General features: G+C 38.2%; 1 protein-coding gene across 1 annotated transcript in view; it reads left to right on the forward strand.

Annotated features, from left to right (window-relative positions):
* The first annotated feature begins 457 nt into the window (after positions 1-457).
* Positions 458-25,944, forward strand: part of LOC124594900 (signal recognition particle subunit SRP68) — a 72,840-nt gene continuing 47,353 nt past the window's right edge. Inside the window, exons 1-3 of the mRNA XM_047133375.1 lie at positions 458-609; positions 8,532-8,598; positions 17,764-17,877. Of these exons, the coding sequence (XP_046989331.1) occupies positions 495-609; positions 8,532-8,598; positions 17,764-17,877 (296 nt within the window). The 5' untranslated portion in view covers positions 458-494. The remainder of the gene's footprint in view (positions 610-8,531; positions 8,599-17,763; positions 17,878-25,944) is intronic.

Below are 25,944 nucleotides of genomic sequence, written 5' to 3' on the forward strand. Positions count from 1 at the left end.
TCGGTGTTTCCTTTTTTGTTTTTAATAAATTTTAACTTTACGATATCCTAGGGGTCTTTTGCCATGAAGACACAAGACCAATGACGAATTCCCGCTATTACGAGTTAATGTCCTGAATTTACACTGAAATATTCTTTTGGAGGCGAACCCACTTCTTGCTGAAATTTCTTATCTAGACCTACAGACTAGTAGTAGATTGAAACTGTGTCATTAGGACGCATGAGATATTCAGCAATGTATTCACAGTCATCTGCCCGTTAGTACTAATATTTATCCGATCCTAATAGACACTGGAACAACTACATTAGTTTAAGGTGGACCTCGTAAATATATATATATATATATATATATATATATATATATATATTGTAACTTTCTAGAGCATAGTGACGAAAATTAATGTCGCTGATTATTTCTACATGAGAATAGCGCCAAAGAGCTTCAGTAATGACTGGGAGCGAGAAGTAGTATTATGGTATGGGAAGAACTTTGACATGGTGACGACGATGGTGGCTCAAGAAGAGGAAGTATCTGAAAATAAAACAGATTTGCCAGATGAAATTGTTGAGAGTAATATTGATGGAGACGGCAAGTTATTTACCCTGGAAAGTATCCTTAAAAATGTCGTCATGTAGATGGTTTTCCTTTGTTTATGTTTACGTATGCCATATGGATCCATAACCTCTTCTGCCCCATGTAAACATGTAAGTGTCAACGTTAATAACTGCATGCATTGGAGAACAGAAAACAGATACGTTCATGTACTTGTGTTGTTACGTATTTCTATCGGGCATTGTCGATTTTTTTTAAAGTATATCCTGATATGAGTGCTTAACACTGAACATATATTTGGCTAGTGTAGTGGAATATGAAACGCCCTAAACAATCAAACGCTATTAACAGATATTAATACAAGTAACTGTTTCTGCCTCCCAGAGTGGAAAATCCACGTCTTGTATGTCTGGTGGTGTTTGTCATTCGGATTGTTATCAAGGATTCATGAGTTTTGACACTGTGAATGAGGTCGGAAATAGCAAACAAGGAAGAACGAAGGCAAGATTTATATTCTCATTTTATGTTCACGACCCCTTCATCCAGTGTGTACAGAATTTGTTCCTGGAGTTACAGAACATACGATCCAATCAGTCAGATAAGTTTCTCTCTGTCAGCTGGGCATTTGCGAAAAAGGAAACCACCAATAGACACTCAAAGACTAAAAGAAGTAAACTTGAAGATGCTGAACCTTCTGTCACAAAATTTGTGCTCTGACCTATTATATCGTCATGATGATGTACGAACCTGACTCATCAACATACAATGTTACCGAGTGAAGTCGCACAGTGGTTATCACACTGGACTCGCATTTGGGAGGACAGTGATTCAAACCCGCATCCGACCATCCTGATTTAGGTTTTCCCTGAGTTCCATAAATCACTTCAGGCAAATGCTGGGATGGTTCCCTTGAAAGGGCACAGGCCGCTTTGTTCCCCATCCTTCCCTAATCTGATGGGGCCAATGACCATGCTGTTTGCTCCCTTCCCTCCAACAAACCAATCAACCATACAATGTTTGCATATGGTACCATGTTAAAGTGTATGTATATCACATTCATTGATTTATCCAACTTCCAACCAGCCTATCATATGTCAGCTTACTCTATTCCTCAGGCTACAATGCAGATCAGCATGTCATCACAACTAAATTTCATATTAACATTTGTTGGCCTCACCACGCATAACTAATTTGTCACAAACTTACGTAAAAACGTGGGGGGGCGGGGGGGGGGGGGGAGAAGAGAGAGAGAGAGAGAGAGAAGTTTGGACGTGTATGATAACAACATTAGAATGTCATTGGTCAAAGCAGAGTACTAGTATTGGTACATTCAACACACTCAAAGTGTATTATGATTAGTCTCTCTCCATATTGTTACAGGAAAGTCTTTGTGTATGAGCAAATTATAAAAACAATGTTTCCAATAGTAGACACTAGTGGTAGATGTGGAGGCACAAATGTGTGATAGATATTTACATCAGACAAAGTACAAAAACCAGCTTTACATGGTGACTCTGGGAATATATTACCACCCTCTGCCTATCACATGAGTAAGAATTGTGAGGACAAGATTAGTTTAATTACAACACCCACAGAAGTATTAAAACAATCATTATTTGTGTATAAACGGAACAAGATAAAACTCTTATAACTGGCACAAAGGGATGTGCCCTCTGCCATGCACTTTACAGTGGTTTACCGATTATAGATGTAGATGCCCCCTATTAAGTCTACCATTGTCTCCTATTATAAAGTGGTAAAAATTTCATGTGAGTGTGTTTGTTGGTCTACAGCACCTTGCTGTTGAGGTGTACTTTCAGATGACAATGCCCCATGATGCCACTTTCAGATTAAGCTGATGTTTTGAGGAGGATGTGAGGTTGTTTATGTGGTTGTCCTAGCCATTTTATCCCAGTTAAGTAAGATGTGCATTGTTGCTTATTGTCTTCTGTCAGTGTAAAGTGCTTAGTTAGCAAGGTGGACAGGAACATGGCTATCATTGTACAAAAGCATGGGTACTATTTGGCCAGGATAAGTTTTCCCTTTTTACTGTTCTGCCAGTAGTGGAGAAAATCGGCACTAGATGGAAAATATTCACTGCCAACATTTCCTTTGCTTTAATACAAGCACAGAATATGGATAATTGTGCTAGCATTGCGGGAAGGAGTTGGCGCTGCCTTCCCATCACTGCTCCTCTCCCCTTGCAGTCCTAATGTGGGGGCAATGCGCTCTTCCTGCCTCTCCTGACAGCCACCATGCAGAGGGTCAACTTATCGTGGCCAAACAGGTGTGGACTAGGAATTTACTCTCCAGTGAGCATGCCAGTGTAATTGTTCTACATTTTCCCAGTAAATAAATAACTGTGTTGTATTCCACTGCGATTGGTGATTGATTCATATTTTATTTCTTTTCTGGTTGTGTGAGATTATATGAGCCAAAACTGCTTGGTCATAAAATGAGTGGATGGAGCAATTCACTCTATACATTATGTACAGATTGCTGGTAAAGGATAGACACCCCCCCCCCCCCCCCCCCCCCCCCATAAAAAGCAATTGGTGGTAGTTTGGTTGTAGTTTACACAAATATGCAACTCCATACAGTGAAAGGCTCTAAAGTACTCTGATAAATTCCTGTGCCGTATGGGAAGAGTATGTTACAAAAAAGCCTTTAAAATTGTATATGACACTCTATAGTTTCATTAAGAGCTTCTGTTGTGTTAGTGTCTTGGAAAAGGAACCTGTGCAATTTCTTCCTGTTCCATTTAGTTATGGTGCAAGGGGGGAATAATTGTTTGGATGCCTCTGTACGTGCAGTAATTATTCTAACCTTATCCTCACAATCCCTGTGTGAACAATATGTAGGGGGGGGGGGGGGGGTTGTGCAGTATATCCCAAGAGTAATCATTTAAAGCTGGTTCTTGAAACTTCATTAATAAGATTGTCTTAGGATAGTTTACATCTGTCTTCAAGAGTCTGCCATTTCAGTTCCTTCAATATCTTCTGCCACGGATTAAACAAACCTATGACGATTTGTGCTGCCCTTCTCTTTAGACTAGTGCTCACTTCGATAATTATGCAGTTCCCTATTGTGTGAGTGTACAATATTGTTAAACACAGATCTCATGAAAGAGTGTACACGGCAAGTATCTCCATTATTGAAAAATGTGCCAATGCCTTAACATAACCCCTCCTGTGATCTGCCTTCTGTGAAATGTTAGTGTATGATTCATTCTAACGGCAAAGACCTGAATTGTGGTCTTCACAAAGTTCCTGAGCCAGCTGAACATCATTCTAATCATCCTATCATGACCTAATAATATTTTGTAAGTGTGCAACAATGGCCATAATAGAGTGAAAATAAGCAAAGTAAACAAGCTTCTGTGATCTCATTGTTACTGGAGATTTTTCATCTATTGAAGACAGCAGAACTCAGTTTCTCCAAGTGTTAACAAAATGATACATACAGAAAAAGTTCTTTCATCTTCAGTACTGTTAATGTTATATGATCTTCTTCATTGTGTACCAGATGATCTTGAGAGAACAACATTTTGAGTTTCTTTTTGTACCATGTTTTGAAGCAGTCGTGATTCGATGTGCCATTCCACCGAAAGTGAAATCATACCAATGGAGAAATATTTTTTACTCCTTGATTGTTATATGCAAATTTTTTGCAGTAGAGTCAAAGTTGCCAACTGTGTATAAAATGCATAATGTCTTTGTAACTGTGGATGCAAACCTAGACATCTGCTAATAATAAACCAAGCTGTTTAACAGCAGTTTTAGAAGACAGGTTTTCAGTGGTGTCTGGCTTGATAGCCAAGTGGTCAGTCTGGCAGAATGTCATGCAAGGGGCCCGGGTTCAGTTCCTGGCTGGGTCAGAGATGTTAAGTCAGAGACAGGCTCTACCAAAAAGCTGCTAAACAAGTGACCTTTTGGCCAAAAGGCCTTCTCGTGAAGTAAACAGCATACACATGCAGTCTCACAAGTACATCTCACACACACATGACCACTGTCCGAGAAGTAAAGAAGTACAAAGACTGTGGGTGCATTGTGGAATAGAAGGCTGTGTAGCATTGAGCGGGAACAGGGAAAGGGGTAGGTGGGGGAAGGACAGTGACTAATGAAGGTTGAGGCCATGGGGGCTATGTGAAGTTAGGATGTATTGCAGGGAGAGTTACCTCCTGTGCAATTCAGAAAAGCTGGTGGTGGTAGGAAGGATCCAGATGATAGGCTGTGACTTGGGGTGGGTGGAATATGCTAGTGCTGCCTGTGGATGCATGCAAGGGCTTGGTGGGGACAGGATAGTCACCTGCCAGGTGCAGCATCAGTAGGCTGTGCCAATTGAGGGGGGGGGGGGGGGATCAAAGGTGAGAGCAGAGAATTAGAGATGGGGGAAGGACTACAGGTGTGGTGGTGAGATAGAAAGCATATTTGGGGTTGGAGTGGGAGCAGAGAAGGGGAAAGACAGGTCAAGAACAGAGGTTGGTGAAGTTTGAGGCCAGGGATGTTATGGGAATGAAACATACGTTGCAGGGAGAGTTCTCATCTCCACAAATCAAAAATCCAGTGTTGTTGGGAATAATATAGAAGGCACAGGGTGTGAAACTGTCACAAGCACATTTTCTTGCGTGACATGTGCAGTAGCTGGGTGGTCTAGCAGTCTCTTGGCCACAGTTATTCCATCCCGTATTTTCTATGGGTTAAAATGAAATAGTTTTGTACTAGGCCCATTCAGTCACAATGATTGTCCCAGTCCATCAATTGAAGAAATAACAGATGGAAATGAAGAAATTAGTTATACAGTTTGAACTACTGACTCTGCTTCTGACACACAGAACAATTTCAGAATCTAATTGGGTGTAATTTTAAAAGAATTTTTGTAATGCATTACGATTGCTGGATTGTGTACGTCCCATTCTGTCCCACATCTACTTTTATATGTTTACCCAATACCAAATAATATTTCTATTACTTCATTTTACTGAAATTTTATTTACGCTTAAACCATTTTATGGCCTCTGAAAGAGAGTTCCTCCTTCAATTAAAATTAAATTGAAGTGAAACCTTTTAAAATACTATGGAGGTGTCCCATTTGATCACATGCAATGACTGCAGTCTTATTTCTTGTAAGCCATGGGCTTGCCTATTATCCTTCATGCTAAATCATTTTTCTAACATTACACATCTTTCACAGTGACACTTAAATCATCTGGAAATAATTTTTTTAATGAGCATACAAAATAGAATATTTTTAGTGATAAAAGTTCTTAGCAAGTTTCACTGATTTGATATAATCAAATCAGACTTTCAGATGTTACCAGTTTGAGCAACACTTAAGAAAAGTGAGAGAAATTTTGTTGGATTATGTGTGTAGTTAAAACTACATTATTGGTGATGTAGTAGAAAAGACCCATTTCGTACAATTCTTGATATATATAAACAGGTTTTCAAATTTTCATTTGTTCTACTTAAATTATAATCCCTGTTCAAAATTTCCCCTCAGCTTCCTTTAGTGCATGCTCTATCTACAGATTAACATGGGGGGGGGGGAGGGGGGGTGGATGCTGCAGCTGTCCTACTCCCATCTTAATTACTGGTTCCTGTTCATGTTCTTCAACTCTTAGAATTACTGTCTGTTTTTTGTACAAGTTGTAAATAACCTATCACTCACTGTATTTTACCTTTGATAACTTCAGAGGTGCAAAGAATGTTTTTCATTCAACATTGCCAGAAGTTTTTTCTGAATCAGCAAATTCTAAATGTGTGTTTGACAATCACATAAGTGTGAACAGAGAAAGAAGGAACTAAGCCTTTCGATGCTGTGACAGTGACAACATTTCAACTTGTGGTATTGTAATCAGTCAATATCACACAGGAGGCAATCATTCGAGGCTCAGGAGTTGGTACTAGAGCTTCCCTGATTGTGTGAAAGTGGCAGTGGTAGCGACTGATTCCACCCAATCATTAGCGGCACAAGTTCCATGCAATCTGAGCAGAAACGTCACTGGTGCCATGGATCACAAGGATAAAGTGACCTACTGGTGATAGCTCAGCCAGTTCGACACCAGACGAATTCATGTGAATTCTTACCCAGTGCTTACGGAGTTCTAATTGAGTAGTTTAGCTACGGCATAGAGTAGTCTAGTATCGTCTTAGTGCAAACGTAAACTTTCTCCATGGAATTCGTACCTCGAAACTAACCTCAAGACTTATTTTTATTGTGAATGGTTAAAGTGTTTAATGAGGAGTCAGTGTACACAAGTTGGGTATAATAACAACAACAACAATAATACAAGATGTACAACTTTGCTTCTGCCATTTACTGATAGGTGGTGACAACGGTAAGTAGCGGTCGAAAGAAACAGATCGCTGACGTCAGGCAGTTAGCTTGGACCTCAGTCAGCATAACCTCATTTAAACATTAGTCGATTTGTGTCTGCATCATAAAGTTGTTCTTGATAGGAAATGTCAGTTTACAAGCATAATTCTCGTCATTTGCAGGAGGTGTTATTGTTTTGTTTCAATATGAAGAAAACAGCGGCTGATTCTCATCTAGTGCTCTCAAGTATGTATGGTAAGGATGCTGTTAGTGAAAGAAAGTGGTTTAGATGCTTCAAGAAGTAATGTCGTAGACTGGCTTAGTGGCGGAAGAGAGAATGTTTTCTAAGATTGGAGACATTGCTGAGTGAAGACTCAGAGAAGAATTGGCACGATTAGTGGGAGTGACACAGCAAGCCATTTCAAAACGTCTCAAGGCTATGGGCATGATTCAGAAATAGGAAGTTGGGTCCCGTGTGAGCTGAAACCAAGAGACATTGAACAGCGTTTGTGTGTTTGTGAACAGTTGATTCAGAGGCAAAAATGGAAGGGATTTCTGCATTGCATTGTGACTGGGGAGGAAAAATGGGTTTATTACGATAACCCTAAACGCAAAAAATCATGAGGATATCCCGGCCATGCTTCCACATCGACGACGAAACTGAATATTCACAGCTCCAAGATCGTGCTCTGCATTTGGTGGGACCAGCTCGGCGTCACATGCTATGAGGTGTTAAAACCAAGTGAAACAATCACAGGTGCTCATTATCAAATGCAATTAATGCGTTTGATCAGAGTATTAAAAGGCAAATGGCCGCAATACAGCGAGAGGCATGATAAAGTGATTTTGCAGCATGACAACGCTCGATCCCACATTGCAAAAGAGGTCAAAACGTATTTGGAAACGTTAAAATGGGAAGTCCTACAGCTCCCGCCGTATTCTCCAGACATTGCTCCCTCTGACTATCACCTGTTTGATCAATGGTGCATGGCCTGGCTGACCAACAGTTCCGATCTCATGAAGAAGTCACAAATTGGATCGATTTGTGGATTGTTTCAAAAGATGAACAATTTTTGTGACACATGATTCGTACACTGCCCGAAAGATGGGAGAAAGTAGTGGCCAGCGATGGAAAATACTTTGAATGATACATGTGTAACCAATATGTTTCATTAAAGCCTCAAATGTTGGGGAAAAATGGCGGAAGCAAAGTTGTACACCTTGTAATAATAATAATAATTATTATTATTTTTCTACTCTCACTTGTGTTCTCTCAGTTCTTTTGATTTGTGTCTCAGAACCCATGCACCGTGTGGGTGGGACATTGTACTTTTGGCAGTGAGACCTCACAATTGGTAACTGTTTACACAATCATTATAAAAACCAAGACGTTAGCAGATTCGTTACAAAATTCCAAATACCCAACAATACAAAGCTACACAAAGAAGAACTATTCTCTTTGCTGGTTAGAGTGTAGTCATTTGGCAGATAAGTATGCTACTTGCTCTTAATTGTACCTCACAGAGTTATGGTATCAGATGATTACATTATTTGAACTTTTTTTATCTTTTTAATGGGAATAGTTTTAAGGAAAAATATGTAGAATTGTTCAACTACAATTTTTATCTGAAATTGTTAGTAAAAATCTTAACTCAACACAGTACTGAAAATCATCAAAGATTCTCAGCAGCAACATGGTTTACGTCATGGTGATTATCAAAGATATAGGTAAGTGTTGTATCCATTTACCTTTCACTTCCTCATTCTCAATATTGTGTCAGTATAATGCGAAAGTGCAATGCCAAGATCAGCATTATATTATTGTGCAATATTTATGCCCTGACATGCAAATTAGAACATTGCCTTCTTGGGAACATGTCAGTGATCAGTCTTGTGCAACAGTGATTGAGTTGCTTGTTGGTTGAATATAAGCAGGAGGAGCAAAAACGACTGAGAGGCCTTCTGCGATTATTTCAGTGCATGGGGGCCCCTTCCTTGGAATTTATTATGTACATGTGCTGTTTTCTATCTATTTCAGCACTGTGTCTCTGCAGTAAAACAATTATGCTGACTGAAAACTTACAAGACACTGTTTATGAACTGTGACAACTTTTGGTATTGACAGACTGCATAGTCTATTGAAGACTGCACAGCTTTAAACACATTGATGTTCATTCATTATATTGCACAGTATATTGTGCTATATAAGAGTAGTATTGCACAGTACAAGTCAGTTCCTGCTGAGACCAAGAGAAATTCAACTAGCTCCAAATTAATTATTTTGAATAACTGAAAATGATAAATGCCAAAAGATCAGAAAATGGGCTGGAAGATGTATATCTTAGCACCATGTGTAACATAAAATAAATGAAATTGATGATGGATCAGGATATGTCATATACATTGTTGTCCACAATAACAGAGGAAACTGAAGATCACAGTGTCATGACAGTAAGCAGTAATGTTTATTTTTCTTGTAACAGTTCTCAGGATTGATAAATAAGATCATATCAGATGCCCAGTGATCATACATACTAATTTTTGTGCAGAAGTTGTCTCAGTACACATGTAACTTCGTGGAAGGTTTCACTCACCAAAATTGCTTTCTTTCATTTGCAACAAAACTTACTGTAGAGAAATACTTAGAACAGCACATTTACAAGACAAATTATGCAATTTTCTTGTTATAGATTTGTAATTAGATGTTGTTCTTTGCCAGCCGCGGTGGCTGAGCGGTTCTAGGCGCTTCAGTCCAGAACTGCGCAACTGCTATGGTCGCAGGTTTGAATCCTGCCTCAAGCATGGATGTGTGTGATGTCCTTAGGTTAGTTAGGTTTAAGGGGACCACACCCTGCCCGTCTAACCCATGTTAATTTAGGCAAGTATTTGACTCATTTCCGAAAAAAAACTATTTGATGCAGGACCTTAATATTTTTACTGTATGTTACATGATGCTAATAGAGTCAACTGTACTAAAATCTACTTTATCCATTTTATAGTTTTTAAGAAATACTTTTTTTAATTTATTAACAAAAAATATTAAGTGTTTTCTGCAGAAAATATTTTTTTGTGAAATTCCTAATGGAGGAATATTAATGAATGTAGTACCAGAGGTGGCTTTTTGTGTTATGCAGGGTCTCTGAAAATTTCATTCATTTTTCTGTGATAGTTTCTGATATAATGGGGCATATGTACTGAAAATTTTAGTTTGCGGGAAATTGACTTTAAAGGAAAACTTTTGAAATTTGTTACTTACAGTTAATTAAAATGGTCCTGCTGCATGTGTTGGCCCTTCTTTGGCCTCTAGCAGGTCTTCTAGCTCCTTTTTCACCTTCCTGGATGTTTGTCTTGCTTTCTAGGCCATTTAAATGTATACCTGTTTGCATCGGCTATCCTCATTTTATCACAATGTTGCAGCCCAGTGATCATATTTTCAACAGGATTAATTCCCAGCTTTTTCAGTACCCAATACTTACCAATGTTACCACAACTGAATGTAATAACAGCATCATGAACTCCTAGTTTCATTGTATACATGCCTACAAATACAGTTTTAGGATTATGGTTCCAAATTATGCTGTTGAAACATTCATTTGGGTTCTGTGTCTGCCCATGCAGACATTTCCTTACAATGTCAGGATGAGCCAAGTCTCTGAAAATAGGTTTAATTGCTGTAATAACAGCAGCAGGAAGAGAATGCTGGTGAGAATAAGATTCTCCAGTTGCTTGAGCCCTATTGTATTTGCACCACAAATTTTCTCCTGATGGAACCAATCCATGGCATGGCTTATCATCAGTAGAGGACTGCTCATAGCATACCTGCAAGTTTTCTATAACAACTACTCGCATATCACACTTTAACAAAACTAACCACATGTTTGAAAGCATGTTGTTTACAAACAGCAGAAACAAAAGAATACTGACCGTTACATTATAAGGATAGCCAACACACTCAGGAGTAAAAAAAAAAAAAAGTCCCTAACGTGCAATGTAGGGGATATAAAGATCTAAAATATATGCAGAAAAGTGGGTGCGGCACATAAACACACATGGTAGGAAAATGCTCTTTAAATGCTAAAAAAAAATTTTTTTTTTTTTTTTTTTTTTCAGAAAAATCCTTTTCAGAGTACTTAATTAGAACCTTAATCTATTGAAATTTGAGGAAAACTGAAAATCGATTTTTTTCAACCTGAACCACAGCGTGATCCCCTTAAGTAGTTCTAAGTTCTAGGGGACTGATGACCTCAGATGTTAAGTCCCATAGTGCTCAGAGTCATTTGAACCATTTGTTGTTCTTGACTAACAAATGCTGCAATGAAAAACCTCTAATCCACTGAAATGCTCACAGAAAGCTTCTCGGACTTGTTTCACCCATTCTGCATAATTTGTTCTTGTGTTTTGCAAGGCAAGCATCTCACTCACAGTACATATGAGTTCCACATTGGCAAGTACCAATTGACACAATAGTGTAATGTGGAGCATGTGAGGACCACATAAGACAAAATAGATTGTAAGTCAATCACGTAGTACAGGAGTAATTATTGATATGGTTACTACTGTGAAAAACCTGTACTTTTTCATCAGTAGCTCATTTATAGAAGAATTTATATTGGTAATTGGGCTTAGGCTCTTTAAGACTGTAGTAGTTATGAGTGATATAAATAAACCTAACTACAGAAATAACATGAAGACGGAGAATTATAGGAAGTGTGTCTCCAAGAAAGGATTTCATTTCCAGAGGTTTGCGCAAAATCGCAGAATACTGGGAGAAAACTGAAGGAGTGGAAACGGTAAAAGTTGAACTGATCACTAAAAATTGTTCCATTCAGTTGTGGCAGGGTGCTACAGCAACCAGTCTCAAATTATTTCAGGATAAAAAGGGTTTGGTTGTGAAATCATTTAATATCATTGACATGATTCTCCCTTTTGGGGTGTCATCAGATTGTGTGAAAGTAGCTAGATATGAAACAAATCCATCATAAAGCCATATAAAATGGAAAATAGATGCAACAGTAACTGAATATGTACTCCATCCTTCATAAAAACATATAAAATGCAAGGAGGGCCTTGAAAACTCCAGCTGACTCTGCCGTAGCAGTACAAAATAGGGCAACGCTTACAAAATAAACTCAGTATGAGCTGCACACAAATACTACTGTACTACCGCATTTACTTGTAAACATGTCCCTATTTTGTACTACTGTGGCAGAGTCAGCTGGTGTGTTGGAGGTCCACCTTGCAATTTACAGTTTTTCCAACAGTTGGATTACATATCTAGTTACTGCTGCATCTATTTTCCATTTTATATGGCTTTTGGACATATGAGTTTTATATCCAGGTACTTTTACACAATCTGATGATGCCCCAAGAGGGTGAAGTGTGTCATTGCTATTAACTAATTTCGCAACCAAAACTGTTTTTATTCTGAAATGAATTGTCCATTGTTTATCTCAGTACCTTTGGAAGCAAGTAGGGCGAAATATCACACAGTAGTACACAAATTAATTAGGACACGATGATAAACTTGAACTATGTACATGTGAATGTAAGTGACTCGTTCCACATCATTACAATCTGTCATGCAAAATGATCCATGGAACATGAAACTAACTGACTAACTCTATTACTATATGTATAATATATTTAGTAGCTTAGTGAATATTAATAACTAATACGTCCTCCTTTTGCTTTAATGAGCTTCTGAACACATTGTGGCATAGATTCGATCAGGTTAGAGCAAATGTTTCGTAGATGTTCATCGCCATGAAACCACACTTTTACCACATGTACTAATGTGTGTTCTTTATTGATCAGTCCACTTTACCAAGACACGTTTTGACAATAATCCCCAAATTCTCAGTGGTATTTAAGTCGGGTGATTTACGAGGCCACTGAAGCACATTAATGTTTTCTTCCATGAACGTCTTGACTGCTTTAGGAGTGTGACACTGGGCCAGATCATGTTGAAATTTTCGTTGACCATCTGCAAAGATCTGTAGGAATGGTACAATCCTGTGCCAAAGGATTTTCATGTATTTGCTTGAATTCATCGTGCCGTGAACTGTAACTAGTGCCTCAGGGCCACTTGCAGTGAAGAAACCCCAAAACATTTTTTGTGAGTGTATTTTAGAGTCTGTTCAAGATGATCAGATCTTGTGCCTCATGGGTGCTTCACCTGACAACCCTTGCTCTGTATTCTTGAGCAATAAAATGTGGCTCATCACTGATGATTACACATTTCCAATCAGTGGAAGTACAAGGTGTAGATATTTCAGCCAATGCCAAACAGTTTTCCTTCATGGCAGGGGTTAACAGCTGCTTCTTTTGGCTTTTGTGCCTTCCACCTACAATCGAGAGATCTGCACATACTGCTGAAGGGTCAGTTTCAATCCAAGTAGCCAATAAATCTCTCTGAAGGTCCTTACTTGTCTTATGAGGATGAAATCTTCTGTTTCTAAGTAGAGTTTTGTGAGTTCTTGGGGTGATTTTTTGTTTTCATCCAAATCTGCCTTTTCGTTATGGAGACAATGAAACAGTCTCACTATATGTCCCAGTAAGTCTTGAAACACTAGACTTTCCTAGACCAACAACAGAGGCAGTGTCTCTTATAGTCATAGATGTTTGTTCATGAAGAGCAACTATTTTTTGTCTGCTTCTTAGGTGAATGTGGTCATTTTAATGGAAACACAAAGTTTTCTTGTTAACACACAGATAACAATACACACTGTTGCTACATGTACATGCACTCAACTAAACTGAAGGGGACCTACAGTTGTTCATAGCCAAGGCAACAATAATCCGCCGAGAGCCCAATAATTGGATGGATGAAAGTGGTTACAGCTAAACAGCTTCAGTTCCCCTTAAAAATGCGAACTTGTCTCAAGTAATTTGCAAACGACTGTATACATATAGAGCATAAAATGTACCAAATTGGCTTTTTTGGCCTAATATAATTCACATTTTGAGAAGGTGGTTGATAAATCAGAGAAAATGGTTCTTAATGAGAGAACAAAATTTAGTAAAAAGAAATGAGAGTTTTTGAGTGATTGAGTCAGTAGAGGATGGGCACAGACACTTACATTGTCTGTGAGTGATAGGCAACCTATGAATGTAATTCAACACAGTCAGTAAAAATAGAAATGACTTACCCTAGCAAAATACAACAGAAGTACCAGCTTTCAGAATCGGAGGTACCATTATCTGGCAAGGAAGAATGGGAAATGGTTTTGTGGAAAATAAAAGAATTGAAGGGTGAAGTATAAATTGTTCATCCTTAGAAGACCCTCAGTCTGGTGACTGGTCGGAATAGCTGTTTTAACTGAAGTCGGAAGACTGTGTAACTTCGGGCTGATATCACATGTTTCTGTTCACTACCAATGGTAGCTTTGTATTGTGCGCTGACATTGTTGTAGCCATCTTGTTTCCAAGTTAATGTTGTCATATGATTGTGATTATGTACGAGGGCAGTTCAATAAGTAATGCAACTTTTTTTTTTTTCTGAAACAGGGGTTATTTTATTCAGCATTGAAATACACCAGGTTATTCCCCAATCTTTTAGCTACACAACACTGTTTTTCAACGTAATCTCCATTCAATGCTACGGCCTTACGCCACCTTGAAATGAGGGTCTGTATGCCTGCACGGTACCATTCCACTGGTCGATGTCGGAGCCAACGTCGTATTGCATCAATAACTTCTTCATCATCCGCGTAGTGCCTCCCACGGATTGCGTCCTTCATTGGGTCAAACATATGGAAATCCGACGGTGCGAGATCGGGGCTGTAGGGTGCATGAGGAAGAACAGTCCACTGAATTTTTGTGAGCTCCTCTCGGGTGCGAAGACTTGTGTGAGGTCTTGCGTTGTCATGAAGAAGGAGAAGTTCGTTCAGATTTTTGTGCCTACGAACACGCTGAAGTCGTTTCTTCAATTTCTGAAGAGTAGCACAATACACTTCAGAGTTGATCGTTTGACCATGGGGAAGGACATCGAACAGAATAACCCCTTCAGCGTCCCAGAGGACTGTAACCATGACTTTACCGGCTGAGGGTATGGCTTTAAACTTTTTCTTGGTAGGGGAGTGGGTGTGGCGCCACTCCATTGATTGCCGTTTTGTTTCAGGTTCGAAGTGATGAACCCATGTTTCATCGCCTGTAACAATCTTTGACAATAAATTGTCACCCTCAGCCACATGACGAGCAAGCAATTCCGCACAGATGGTTCTCCTTTGCTCTTTATGATGTTCGGTTAGACAACGAGGGACCCAGCGGGAACAAACCTTTGAATATCCCAACTGGTGAACAATTGTGACAGCACTACCAACAGATATGTCAAGTTGAGCACTGAGTTGTTCGCACGCTCCGCCATTGCAGGAGTCACAGCTGTGCACGGCCGGCCCGCACGCGGGAGATCAGACAGTCTTGCTTGACCTTGCGGCGATGATGACACACACTTTGCCCAACGACTCACCGTGCTTTTGTCCACTGCCAGATCACCGTAGACATTCTGCAAGCGCCTATGAATATCTGAGATGCTCTGGTTTTCCGCCAAAAGAAACTCGATCACTGCCCGTTGTTTGCAACGCATATCCATTACAGACGCCATTTTAACAGCTCCGTACAGCGCTGCCACCTGTCGGAAGTCAATGAAACTATACGAGACGAAGCGGGAATGTTTGAAAATATTCCACAAGAAATTTCCGGTTTTTTCAACCAAAATTGGCCGAGAAAAAAAATGTGTTGCATTACTTATTGAACTGCCCTCGTACAACAGACATACTTCCTAGTATTTGAAACTAATAATTCTGTTTATGAGTGTAGGTGCACTGAGTACAGTGTCACCTTCTAGCCAAGACTGTCTAGGATTGCTTCGCTGAGAAAGCTGTTGATAATGTCAGACACCATTCGACTTTAATTGAAGCAGCTATTCCTGTGACTGCACAGCAGGAAGTGTTATTGGAGTGACCATTTTGTAGGAACCATGCTGAAACAAAAATCAATGAAGATAATTAGGACAGTATGATATAGAAATTGACAATGAAAATGTAGCAGCCAATGAGATTTAGAAAACCTGATAAGTTACTAATGTCCAAGAGGATGTTTAAAGACTTTAGGCCTCGTCAGATGTAGCCACTTAGTGGTGCTTTGTAGCAGTGCTACCGCTGGTGAATGCTGCAGTTATAAGAGTGGTTTCATATGTAGCCACAGCCACTGAACAGTTGTGCTGCTGGCCGTCTTGGCGGTCTGCTTTACCGTGAGTGGCACCTGCAAAAGGTGGCTCACTTATAACTATGCAAGGATGATTACGGTATCCGTAGCATTCAGACTGCATCACAACGCCATCACTATTTCAAACACACAAGCGCAGCACTGCCAGCACACGAGTTGTGGAACTCTTCGTTCCTAGCACAGTAGCTGCTGGAAAGTGGAAGTGGTTGGTTGTGCACTGTCCTAGACAATGGTGTTGGATGTGGGAGGATACATCAATACAGAAGATTTTGTCATTGAGATTGAAAAGTGGTCTGCCATATGGACTCTGAAACATGACAAGTGCAGCAAAAAGACTGCAAAGAAGAATGCGTGGTAGTCCAACAGAGAGACATTCCAAACAAATTTCACTGACGCAGTCACAACAGAAAAAAAGTAAGTTGTTAAGAAAAGTAACATTTATTTCCACCAAATAAGTCATATAGAAAGTACTGTAGTAACTAAAATACCTCACAAATTCAGCTCATGCAAAGTTGTAGTTCAAGCAAACATCTTAGCTGCACATTACTCCTGCATTTCGTAGCGTTTACAGGAAGAGAGTGCAGTAACAGAAAGTGTGTCCTCAAACATAGATCCATCTCTTTACCTGTTGAAGTTATGCAGAAGGCAGCAAGTTTCTACTGAAGTTTCTGCCAAATCTTGTTGAAAATTTAATGAAATATCCTCCACTTATTGTTTAGTATTTTACACAAAGTGAGCAGAGCTTGCAGTGCCACTAATGTGTCTTTGCAATGCCACTAATGTGTGATAGCAGCGCCACAGAGATCAGCGGAAGAGCTGATTGCAAACCACTTAGGATCGCTGCAAAGTGGCCCTGTGGGAAGCCACTCTTAGATATAAGGGGAGGACAAACTAAAACAAGAAACATTTAGAGGTACAAATATGAGCAACAAAAGAGAAAATGTAATTAAGAAGCAATTAGTGGAGGGGGAAAATCAGACAATGAAAGAAATCACAAAGTTGAAAAGGTAGTGGATAATTAAAGATGGAAATCTGGAAAGGTAATAATGGAAACATTTGGTAGGAAGGAACAAATGGAAATTATAGATGAAATCAGGGGAAATTAGAATAAGTTATGACATGTACATTGTTAGGTCCACACACATACAAGGGATGGTCTGAAAGTAAGTTGTATTATTGTTTTTGAAAGAGATGATTGTAGACGAGGTGACACAAATGCCATATGAAAACACATCCATTGCTGTTTCAATGAGGGAGGATGCATGCACAGAGCACCGAGGAAGAGAGAGTAGCAGCAGACTGGGTGCCCAATATTATTCGAATACCCATCACAGATGCTGAAGTATTGACATGCTAGTTGCTGAACAGACTCTAAAGCAAAAGACATTCTTAGTAATAACAGCCAAACAACCTTTTGTTGAAACCTGTGAAAAGATATTATTGGCAAGTGCTGGAGTGTGTTGATTTCCCATGAGTTCATAATTATTATTATTATTATTTTTTTTTTTTTTTTTTTTTTTTTTAAAGTTGGAAATGTAATTTTCTGGAAAAACAGGCAACAGAAATATTAATTTTAGATGCCTTTGTCTTTTGCCATTAGTGCGTAAATAACTCTTACTGGTAATTCATCTGTATGTCTGCAGTAATTCTCATTCTCTGTACCCACAGGTGCTACTGTTCTCGTCGCATCAGGCGGTTGAGGAAAGTACTCAAGGTTACACAAGGAGATAAGCGCCACTTCAAGAGAAAAGATGTTACAGAAACAATGGTGAAAGATGAGAAGTAGGTACTACCGAAGAATTGTATTTGAGATAGTTTTTAAACTGAGTTAGATTTGTTATTTCACAGTAGCTGTATTATGTTTCAATCACTTCCATCAGTTCTCAAAACTACTGCTGCTGAAGCACAGACCAGTGGTTCTGTGAATTGTACATTTTTACAACTTCATGCAGCCTTAAATTGTTTTAGATGTAGGAATGAACATGTGAGCTTGAAAACTTTGTAGAAGAAAATGCCAATAGAGATGGAGCTAAAGGGTCCAGACAAGATTGAAGAATGATGAGAGCCATGCTTTGCTTATTAATTATATCACAATTGAATCATCTAACAAGAAATCTAGTTTTTGATAAATCTAGCCACTATCTATAAGAATCAGCCTGCTTTCCTACCAACATAGTGAATTTCTCTTGTCCACCTAACATTGAAGTATTGCATTATGTTGTACCCATGTGGAATCTATCATGAATGGGTTATTTTAATGCCAGTGCCCTCTTGTAACATCCCCTGTACATCTCCTCTCCTTTCACTTCACTCAGCTGCAACTATCACCTATCTCATAAAGGGAGGTCCTTATTTGAAACTGGCATTTCATTTGCCAACCATTCTAAAATCACTATTTGCTTGTCTCTCATGGGTTCAGCAGACTCTTCTGCTAATTGCAAATTACAACTGCAACTTCCAAGGAGCAATTGGACAGTGTAGCAATTTAGCAAACTGTTAGTATTAACAGCTCTGGTAACTACATTGGTGTTAAAAGCATTTGAGCTGCCATTTTCAAATTGATTCCTTTGAACTGGATGATGTCTCTGTAGCTTACTCATTCATCCCTGTATGTGCCATCATGAAGGAGAACCTTCAGGGATATGGAAAGAATCAAGGTATACATTAACATGAGACAAAGGTATTGGGTATTATTTAATTAATATCTTAATATTTACTCAACTAAAATTGTATTTTCCAAAGGAAATATTTCTTTGTATATTGGTACCGAGCCCTATTTATAATATGTTGTTACTTATTTTCTAGCAGTATGGCGAACACTGATCTTACCATTTATCTAACAGAATGTTTCAAGCCTGGAATCTAAATATTTGGATTATTTGTAGAAGGGTGGTTAATGAGGTTTTTTTTTCTGTTGAATAGGTAAGGGTTTCCATTCTCTTCCTTTATTTTAGATGGAAGCTTGTTGAATATCTTCCCACCAGAGTACATAACTTCATTCTGAACCTTAATCGAGGAGGTAAAGTCTGCATGAAAAGTATTGTGTGTCTTGTATTATGGTTTTATAAATCACAGTGAAGCAGAAGCTGGTTTTTATTGTCAGCAACATAAACCATTAACCCTTTGAATTCCATCAATATGAAAAAACATGATTTTAAAATTTTTCACAAAATTAACGTTGATTATCATAGCAAGCAACAAATTCTGAAAAAAACTGATGAAAGAGGCAGGTTCATTTTGGAACCACTGGATTATAAAATTTTCAACCACCCATCATTTTGTGTGATATATTTGAAAGCAATTTCCCATTTTTCATAGATGCAATCCCACATCTCAAAACTGACATGAACTCATAATGCCTAAAACAAATTATAGTCCTACTTAACAAGCAAAAATGGACCTAACATTTAAAATTTTTTTATCAATAGTACGTACTATCCCAGTGGTTTCATTTTGAAACTAGTCACAAAAGCAGTACTACGAACTCAAATTTACATTGCAGTAGCTTTACATACACTTATTTTCACAGTCATTGAGGCACTCAGTATGATCACCAAAAATTAAAAAAAAGTACACGTGACAGTTTCCTACAGTCATGTTGCACAATCTCTACACTAATTGTTACTTTGAATGTGTAAATGACCACTCCAATGTACTACATTTATAGAGGTACCTCATTGTACCACTAGATGTCTGTCTTGCAATAGCATCAGCGGTTTCATGCGAACGACACTGATACGTCAAAACAAAATTAATAAAATTGTGGTTTGAGGCAGAAACCACTGCTACTCAAAGCATTAAGGAGGAAATGTATTGACAAGTGAGTGTACGTATTCTGCAAGATGTTTGGTTATGTACTTTAGTGTTCATATAGCATGTTGCTGCTGAACAAACAGCTTTTTTACTTTAGTTGCACTACCTCACAAGATAATTTCATAATTCAAAAGAGATGCAAATGAACACAATGAGAGATACTTCTAAAACCGTTGGCACATGGGATAAGTTAGTTACAGTAGATGTGGCACTCTGCGAGTTTTCTGATGTCACTTTCTGCTATTTCTCTTTGAGTAGCCATTTTTTCACGTGAAACACAAAATAAGTTCTGGCTCCAGCTGCCAGAGACAGTGGTCGTGTGTGTTTGAGTTGCATTTGCAAGAGTGGTGTTGTCCAATTTTGACAAAGGCCTTGTTGGCTGAAAGCTAATTGTGTGACAGTCTTTTTGTTGTGCCTTTCTGCGACTCAGCATCTCCACTATGTAGTGAGTAGCAACTATCCTTTTCATTATATTGTTATATTCCATCCTGAATTTTCCATTGTTTGACAAAATAAGTTCTGTGATGTTTTGATAAAAAAGTAGAACCAACAGGAAGCAAGAATGCTCCCTACGTCACAGCCAGAAAGCAAGACTGTATGTGTCATTTTCAGTAGAAGCTTATATTCGGTGGGTTTTATGTTATATGTTAGACCCTATGAATAGATGCTATTTCTGAGCACCAGCACATTGAATGGCTTGAGAACAAATTGGTATTGGTACGATTTGTTGTAATAAAATGACTGAAAATGTCATATTGATGGTTAAAGAATTTTCATATTAAAGTATTTTTGTGTTATAGCTCACATGTTATAAGAGTAAGCTGTTTTAAGACAACAATCCATGAAAAGGTGTCACTCTTGTTACATTTGTTATAATTACCTTTCAGCAAGTAAAGCCTTTAGTAAAATAAGAGGCCAATAGCAGCTGAGTTTCAGCATAGCGTAGTTGATTGAGGTGTCATGATCCAGAAACGAGGTGGATTGAAAGGGGTTCACATCCCACTTTATCCCAACTTTTTTTCCCACCCATGCATTTTCTAAAATGTTGTGACTGTTTCCTATGAAATTAATAGAAGTAATTTCTGTAATATATGATGTTATAAACGCACCCTAAGTCAGGAGTAAGTTTGTTCGATTTGGTGAACTTCTATAAGCTAATGTCCTTCCTGATTGGACATGTAGTGGACATGCATCTTTGATTTTTGTGTTATTATGTTTTTATGTATATTGAAGTTTTTATTTATGTATAGCACAGGCAGAACAACATGACTAGGATACAGTCAAGAAAGTAAATGTACATTTTAATAGAGCTGTCGTAGGAATTCTACACATTTTCATGAACAGACTGTGTAGTTGGCAAGCCATATAAAGCAAACAGCTGCCACTGGAGAGTGCTGAGAGCACAAAATCACATTAACCAGCTTGTCTCTTGTGCCAATGGCACTGTCTCGTGATGTGGGATATTCTGAGGTGTCAATGTTAGCTGCCTTGTCCTGTATGATGATGATGATGTTGTAAGGGTATAATGCACTGAACTGAGCTTCTTGATTAATTAACCTATGTGTTGAATCCATTTTAATTTGTTATCCAGCTGTAACCCAAGGGATTTTACACACTGTGCTTCATTCTGTGAAGGACAATTGATATCTACTTCTGGTGCTAATGGATCACTATTGCCTGTTTGCAATTGCATAACATGATTCTTTGTGAGTTTAAGACTTAAACAGTCAACTTTGAATCACTTGTAGGTCTGTTCAGTTGTTATCTTAGCTGTGTCTGCTTGGAACAAATTTGAACCCTCAATTAGTATGCTTGTGTAATCAGCAAGATCATTTATGTAGGTTAGAAACATGAGTGGGTCCAGTGCTAATCCCTGCAGCACTCCACATGTCATGTCATTCTCATGTTATTTTTGTGCCTGAGATAGTCTGTTAATGAGACTCCCTGCTTTTTTTTTTTTTTTTTTTTTTTTTTTTTTTTTTTTTTTTTTACGGAGGTAGGATCCCATCCATACAAGAAGGATGCCATTAATGCCATAATAATTTAGTTTGTAAGTAGAAATTTGTGATCCACACAATCAAAGGCTTTATAAATGTCACAGAATATACCAACTGAATAATTTTTTCTTGTATAGCTCTACTAGCACTTCACATGTGAAGTAGTGTATAGCTTTTTCTGCAGAGGATTGTTTACAAAAGCTCAACTGAGAGGTGAATAACAAGTTCTGCTCTGTTAAATGAGGCAGTATTATGTCATAGGACAATTTCCCAAACACTTTTGCATGATATAAATTTGTAATTAGAGTTGGTTTTATTATTTCTAGTGTTGTAGATGGGTGTTACTACTGAGTATTTTAAGTGTGTCAGCAAATATGCCCAGAGTCATTGTCTGATTTTGAAGGTAGCTGGAGGGGAGTCTTAATAAGTCAGCACAAAATTTTAATATTTTGCTAGAAACACCATTATACACAGCAGGTTTAATACTTTTTAGTTTTATTTATTTATTTATTTATTTACACCGTAGTTCTATAGGACCAAATTGTGAAGCCAGTCTCCATGGTCATGATACGAGTAAGCACAGGAAATTTATAATTTTTGTATTATAACGTATTAAGGCTTAGGAAGCAAAATGGATGCCTCTGAATCATTTATCACAGGATGTTGTTACAGAACACCAGAAATCAGTAGATAACATTAATCATTTAAATCAGAAGGCTATACCGTAACATCATCTTACTGCAGAACACACATTAAAGGTGGTGGTGTTGCGATTTATGTGAGAAAAAGTAATTTCATAATTTCCTTTCCAGTTGGCATATGGCTTGCATAAGTTCAAATTATGCAAATCGTGTCACTGTGAGTAAATAAATACATAGTACAGCACTTGTACATGTACTTTTACTTGAAATAAGTTCATAACGATCACAGAAAGAGTGCTTTGGGTGTACAAGTTTCGTTATAAATAGTTCAAAATTGCAATTCTCAGATTCGTATTTCACACTGTTCCTTTCTTTGTTATAAGAATATATAGATTCCCCTCTAGAAATTTTGATGTTTTCATGAAGTCGCTTATGGAGTTTTCAGTAAACTGTCAGGTTGTAAAAGTGTAAATCTCATCGTACTTGCAAATCTGAACATAAACACTTTACATGACTGTCAAGAAAGCAACTGTTTCACAGATTGTATTCTATCCTATGTGGTAAGATCTACTTGGACTAGTAGTCACTAGAATAGTTAGCACTTAAAGCAGTTCAGTAGCTCATGTTATAACAAATTATGACCACATCATCTATTGGACATCATAAACGGTCACCTCTCAGATGAGTACATAAAATAAGGGAAAGGCAACCACTCACCTAAAGCAGATCATCAATATGTGGAGCACAGAAACTACAACAGAAAACAGGATTCACACTAGCTTTTCGGTACTAGCTCTGTTTCTAACTGAAGTACACATATTCACACACACAACCACACAGACACCCAAACATACACTCCTTTGGCCACAGGAACAGTCTCTTGGTTGTGGCATCAGGAGTATGCATTTGGGTGTCTGTGTGTGTTTAGTTCAGCTAGAAAAGGAGCTAGTGCTCCAAAGCTAGTGTGAATGTTGTTTCTGTTATGTGTTTCTGTGTTCCGTGCATTTACCTGCTGCAGATTAGTGGTTGCCTTCCTCTTATTTTACATACTCCTCCATCCAGGAATTTCCATTATTATACACTGACCTCACAACTCAGATGATACAGTTGCTGTAGGGTTCAAAGATAACTTGTTTTGATTTCAAACATATACCCAACTCATACAATCATAGTTGGTGGTGACTTTGTTTTACCCTCAATATGTTGACAAAAATACATGTTTAAATCTGGAGGCACACATAAAATATCATCTGAAATTATGCTAAATGCATTCTGTGAAAATTATTTCAAGCAGTTAGTTCATGAGCCCACTTGAATGTTAAGTGGTTATGAAAACATACTTGACCTCTTAGCAACAAATAGCCCTGAGCTAATAACGAGCATCAAAATGGATACAGGGATTAGTGAACACAGGGTTGCTGTAGTGAGACTGAATATTGTAACCCCCAAAGCCTCCAAAAATAAACGAAAAATATACCTATTCAAAAAAACAGAAAAAAATTCACTTGATGCCTTCCTGAGAGACAATCTCCACTTCTTCCATATTAACAGTGTAAGTGTAGACCAGGTGTGGCTTGAATTCAAAGAAATAGTATGGGCAGCAGTCAAGAGATTTATACCAAATCAATTAACAAACGACGGAGATGATTCTCCTTGGTATACAAAACGGGTCAGAACACTGTTACAGAAACAACAAAAAAAGCACGTAAAATTTAAACAAACGCGAAACCACCAAGATCGATGATCTTTTACAGAAGCTCGAATTTTAGTGTGGGTTTCAGTGTGAGATGCTTATAGTAGTTTCCACAACAAAAGTTTTTCTCGAAACCTGGGATAGAAAATCCAAAGAGATTCTGGTCATATATATAGTATTCTAGTGGCAGGACACAATCAGTGCCTACAGGCCCATATCATTAATGTCGATACGCAGCAGGATTTTGGAACATATATTGTGTTCGAACATTATGAATTACCTCGAAATGAATGGTCCATTGAAAAACAGTCAACACGGAATTAGAAAACATCATTCTTGTGAAACACAATTAGCTTTTTACTCACACAAAGTGTTGAGTGCTATTGACAAGTGATTTAAAATTGATTCCATATTTCTAGATTTCCAGAAGGCTTCTGACACTGTGCCCCATAAGCAGCTTATAGTGAAATTGTGTGCTTGTGGAATATCGTCTTAGTTATGTTAGTGGATTTGTGATTTCCTGTCAGAGAGGCCACAGTTCGCAGTCATCCGCCAAGGTAGTGTTATAGGTCCTCAGCTGTTCCTCATCTATATAAATGATTTTGGAGACAATCTGAGCAGCCATCTTAGGTTGTTTGCAGATGATGCTATCATTTATCATCTGGTAAAGTCATCCGAAGATCAAAACAAATTCCAAAATGATTTAGAAAAGATATCTGGATGGTGCGAAAATCAGCAATTGACCCTAAATAACAAAAAGTGTGAGGTCATCTACATGAGTGCTAAAAGGAATCTGTTAAACTTCAGTTACACGATAAATAAGTCAAATCCAAAGGCCATAAAGTCAACTAAATACCTATAAATTACAGTTACAAACAAATTAAATTGGAAAGAACACACAGAAACTTTTGTGGGGAAGGTATACCAAAGACTGCGTTTTGTTGTAACAGATCTACTAAAGAGACTGCGTATGCTATGCTTGTCCATCCTCTTTTTGGAGAACTGCTGCACGGTGTGGGATCCTAACCAGACAGGATTAACAGAGTACATCAAGGAAGTTTAAAGACGATCAGCATGTTTTGTATTATCGAGAAATAGGGGAGAGTGTGTCAAGGACATCATGCAGAATTTTGGGTGGACATTATAAATAGTCAGTTTTTGTTGCGGCGGGATCTTCTCACAAAATTTCAAACACCAACTTTCTCCTCCAAATGCGAAAATATTTTGTTGATGCCGACCTACATAGGGAGATACAATCATCATAATAAAATAAGTGAAATCAGAGCCTGCATGGAAAGATAAAGGTGCTTGTTTTTTCCGCGCGCTGTTCGAGATTGGAATAATAGAGAATGATTGTAAAGGTGGTTCGATGAACCTCTGCCAGGCTCTTAAGTGTGATTTGCAGAGTATCCATGTAGACGTAGACACAAAAATCCACCTTTAATACCAAAAGCTGTACCATTAGATGTTAAAACAAAAGTTCTGAAAGGAGAAACACAAAACATTCATAGCATGCACAGGGTGACTAACACATAGTTATATAAGGAGCTCTCCAAGCGGTGCAAGTATCAGTTCCACAAAGAAGACATACAAGCAGAAAGAATTATCCAGCCTTGCTTGTCAGTTGTAAATAAAATTAGAAAAAAATGGAACAGAAAGTAAAATTACTAATGTATAATTAACTGTGAATAACATTTCTGCTGCC

Source organism: Schistocerca americana, chromosome 2 (genome assembly GCF_021461395.2).
Source record: "Schistocerca americana isolate TAMUIC-IGC-003095 chromosome 2, iqSchAmer2.1, whole genome shotgun sequence".
In the NCBI taxonomy this organism is placed as follows: domain Eukaryota; kingdom Metazoa; phylum Arthropoda; class Insecta; order Orthoptera; family Acrididae; genus Schistocerca; species Schistocerca americana.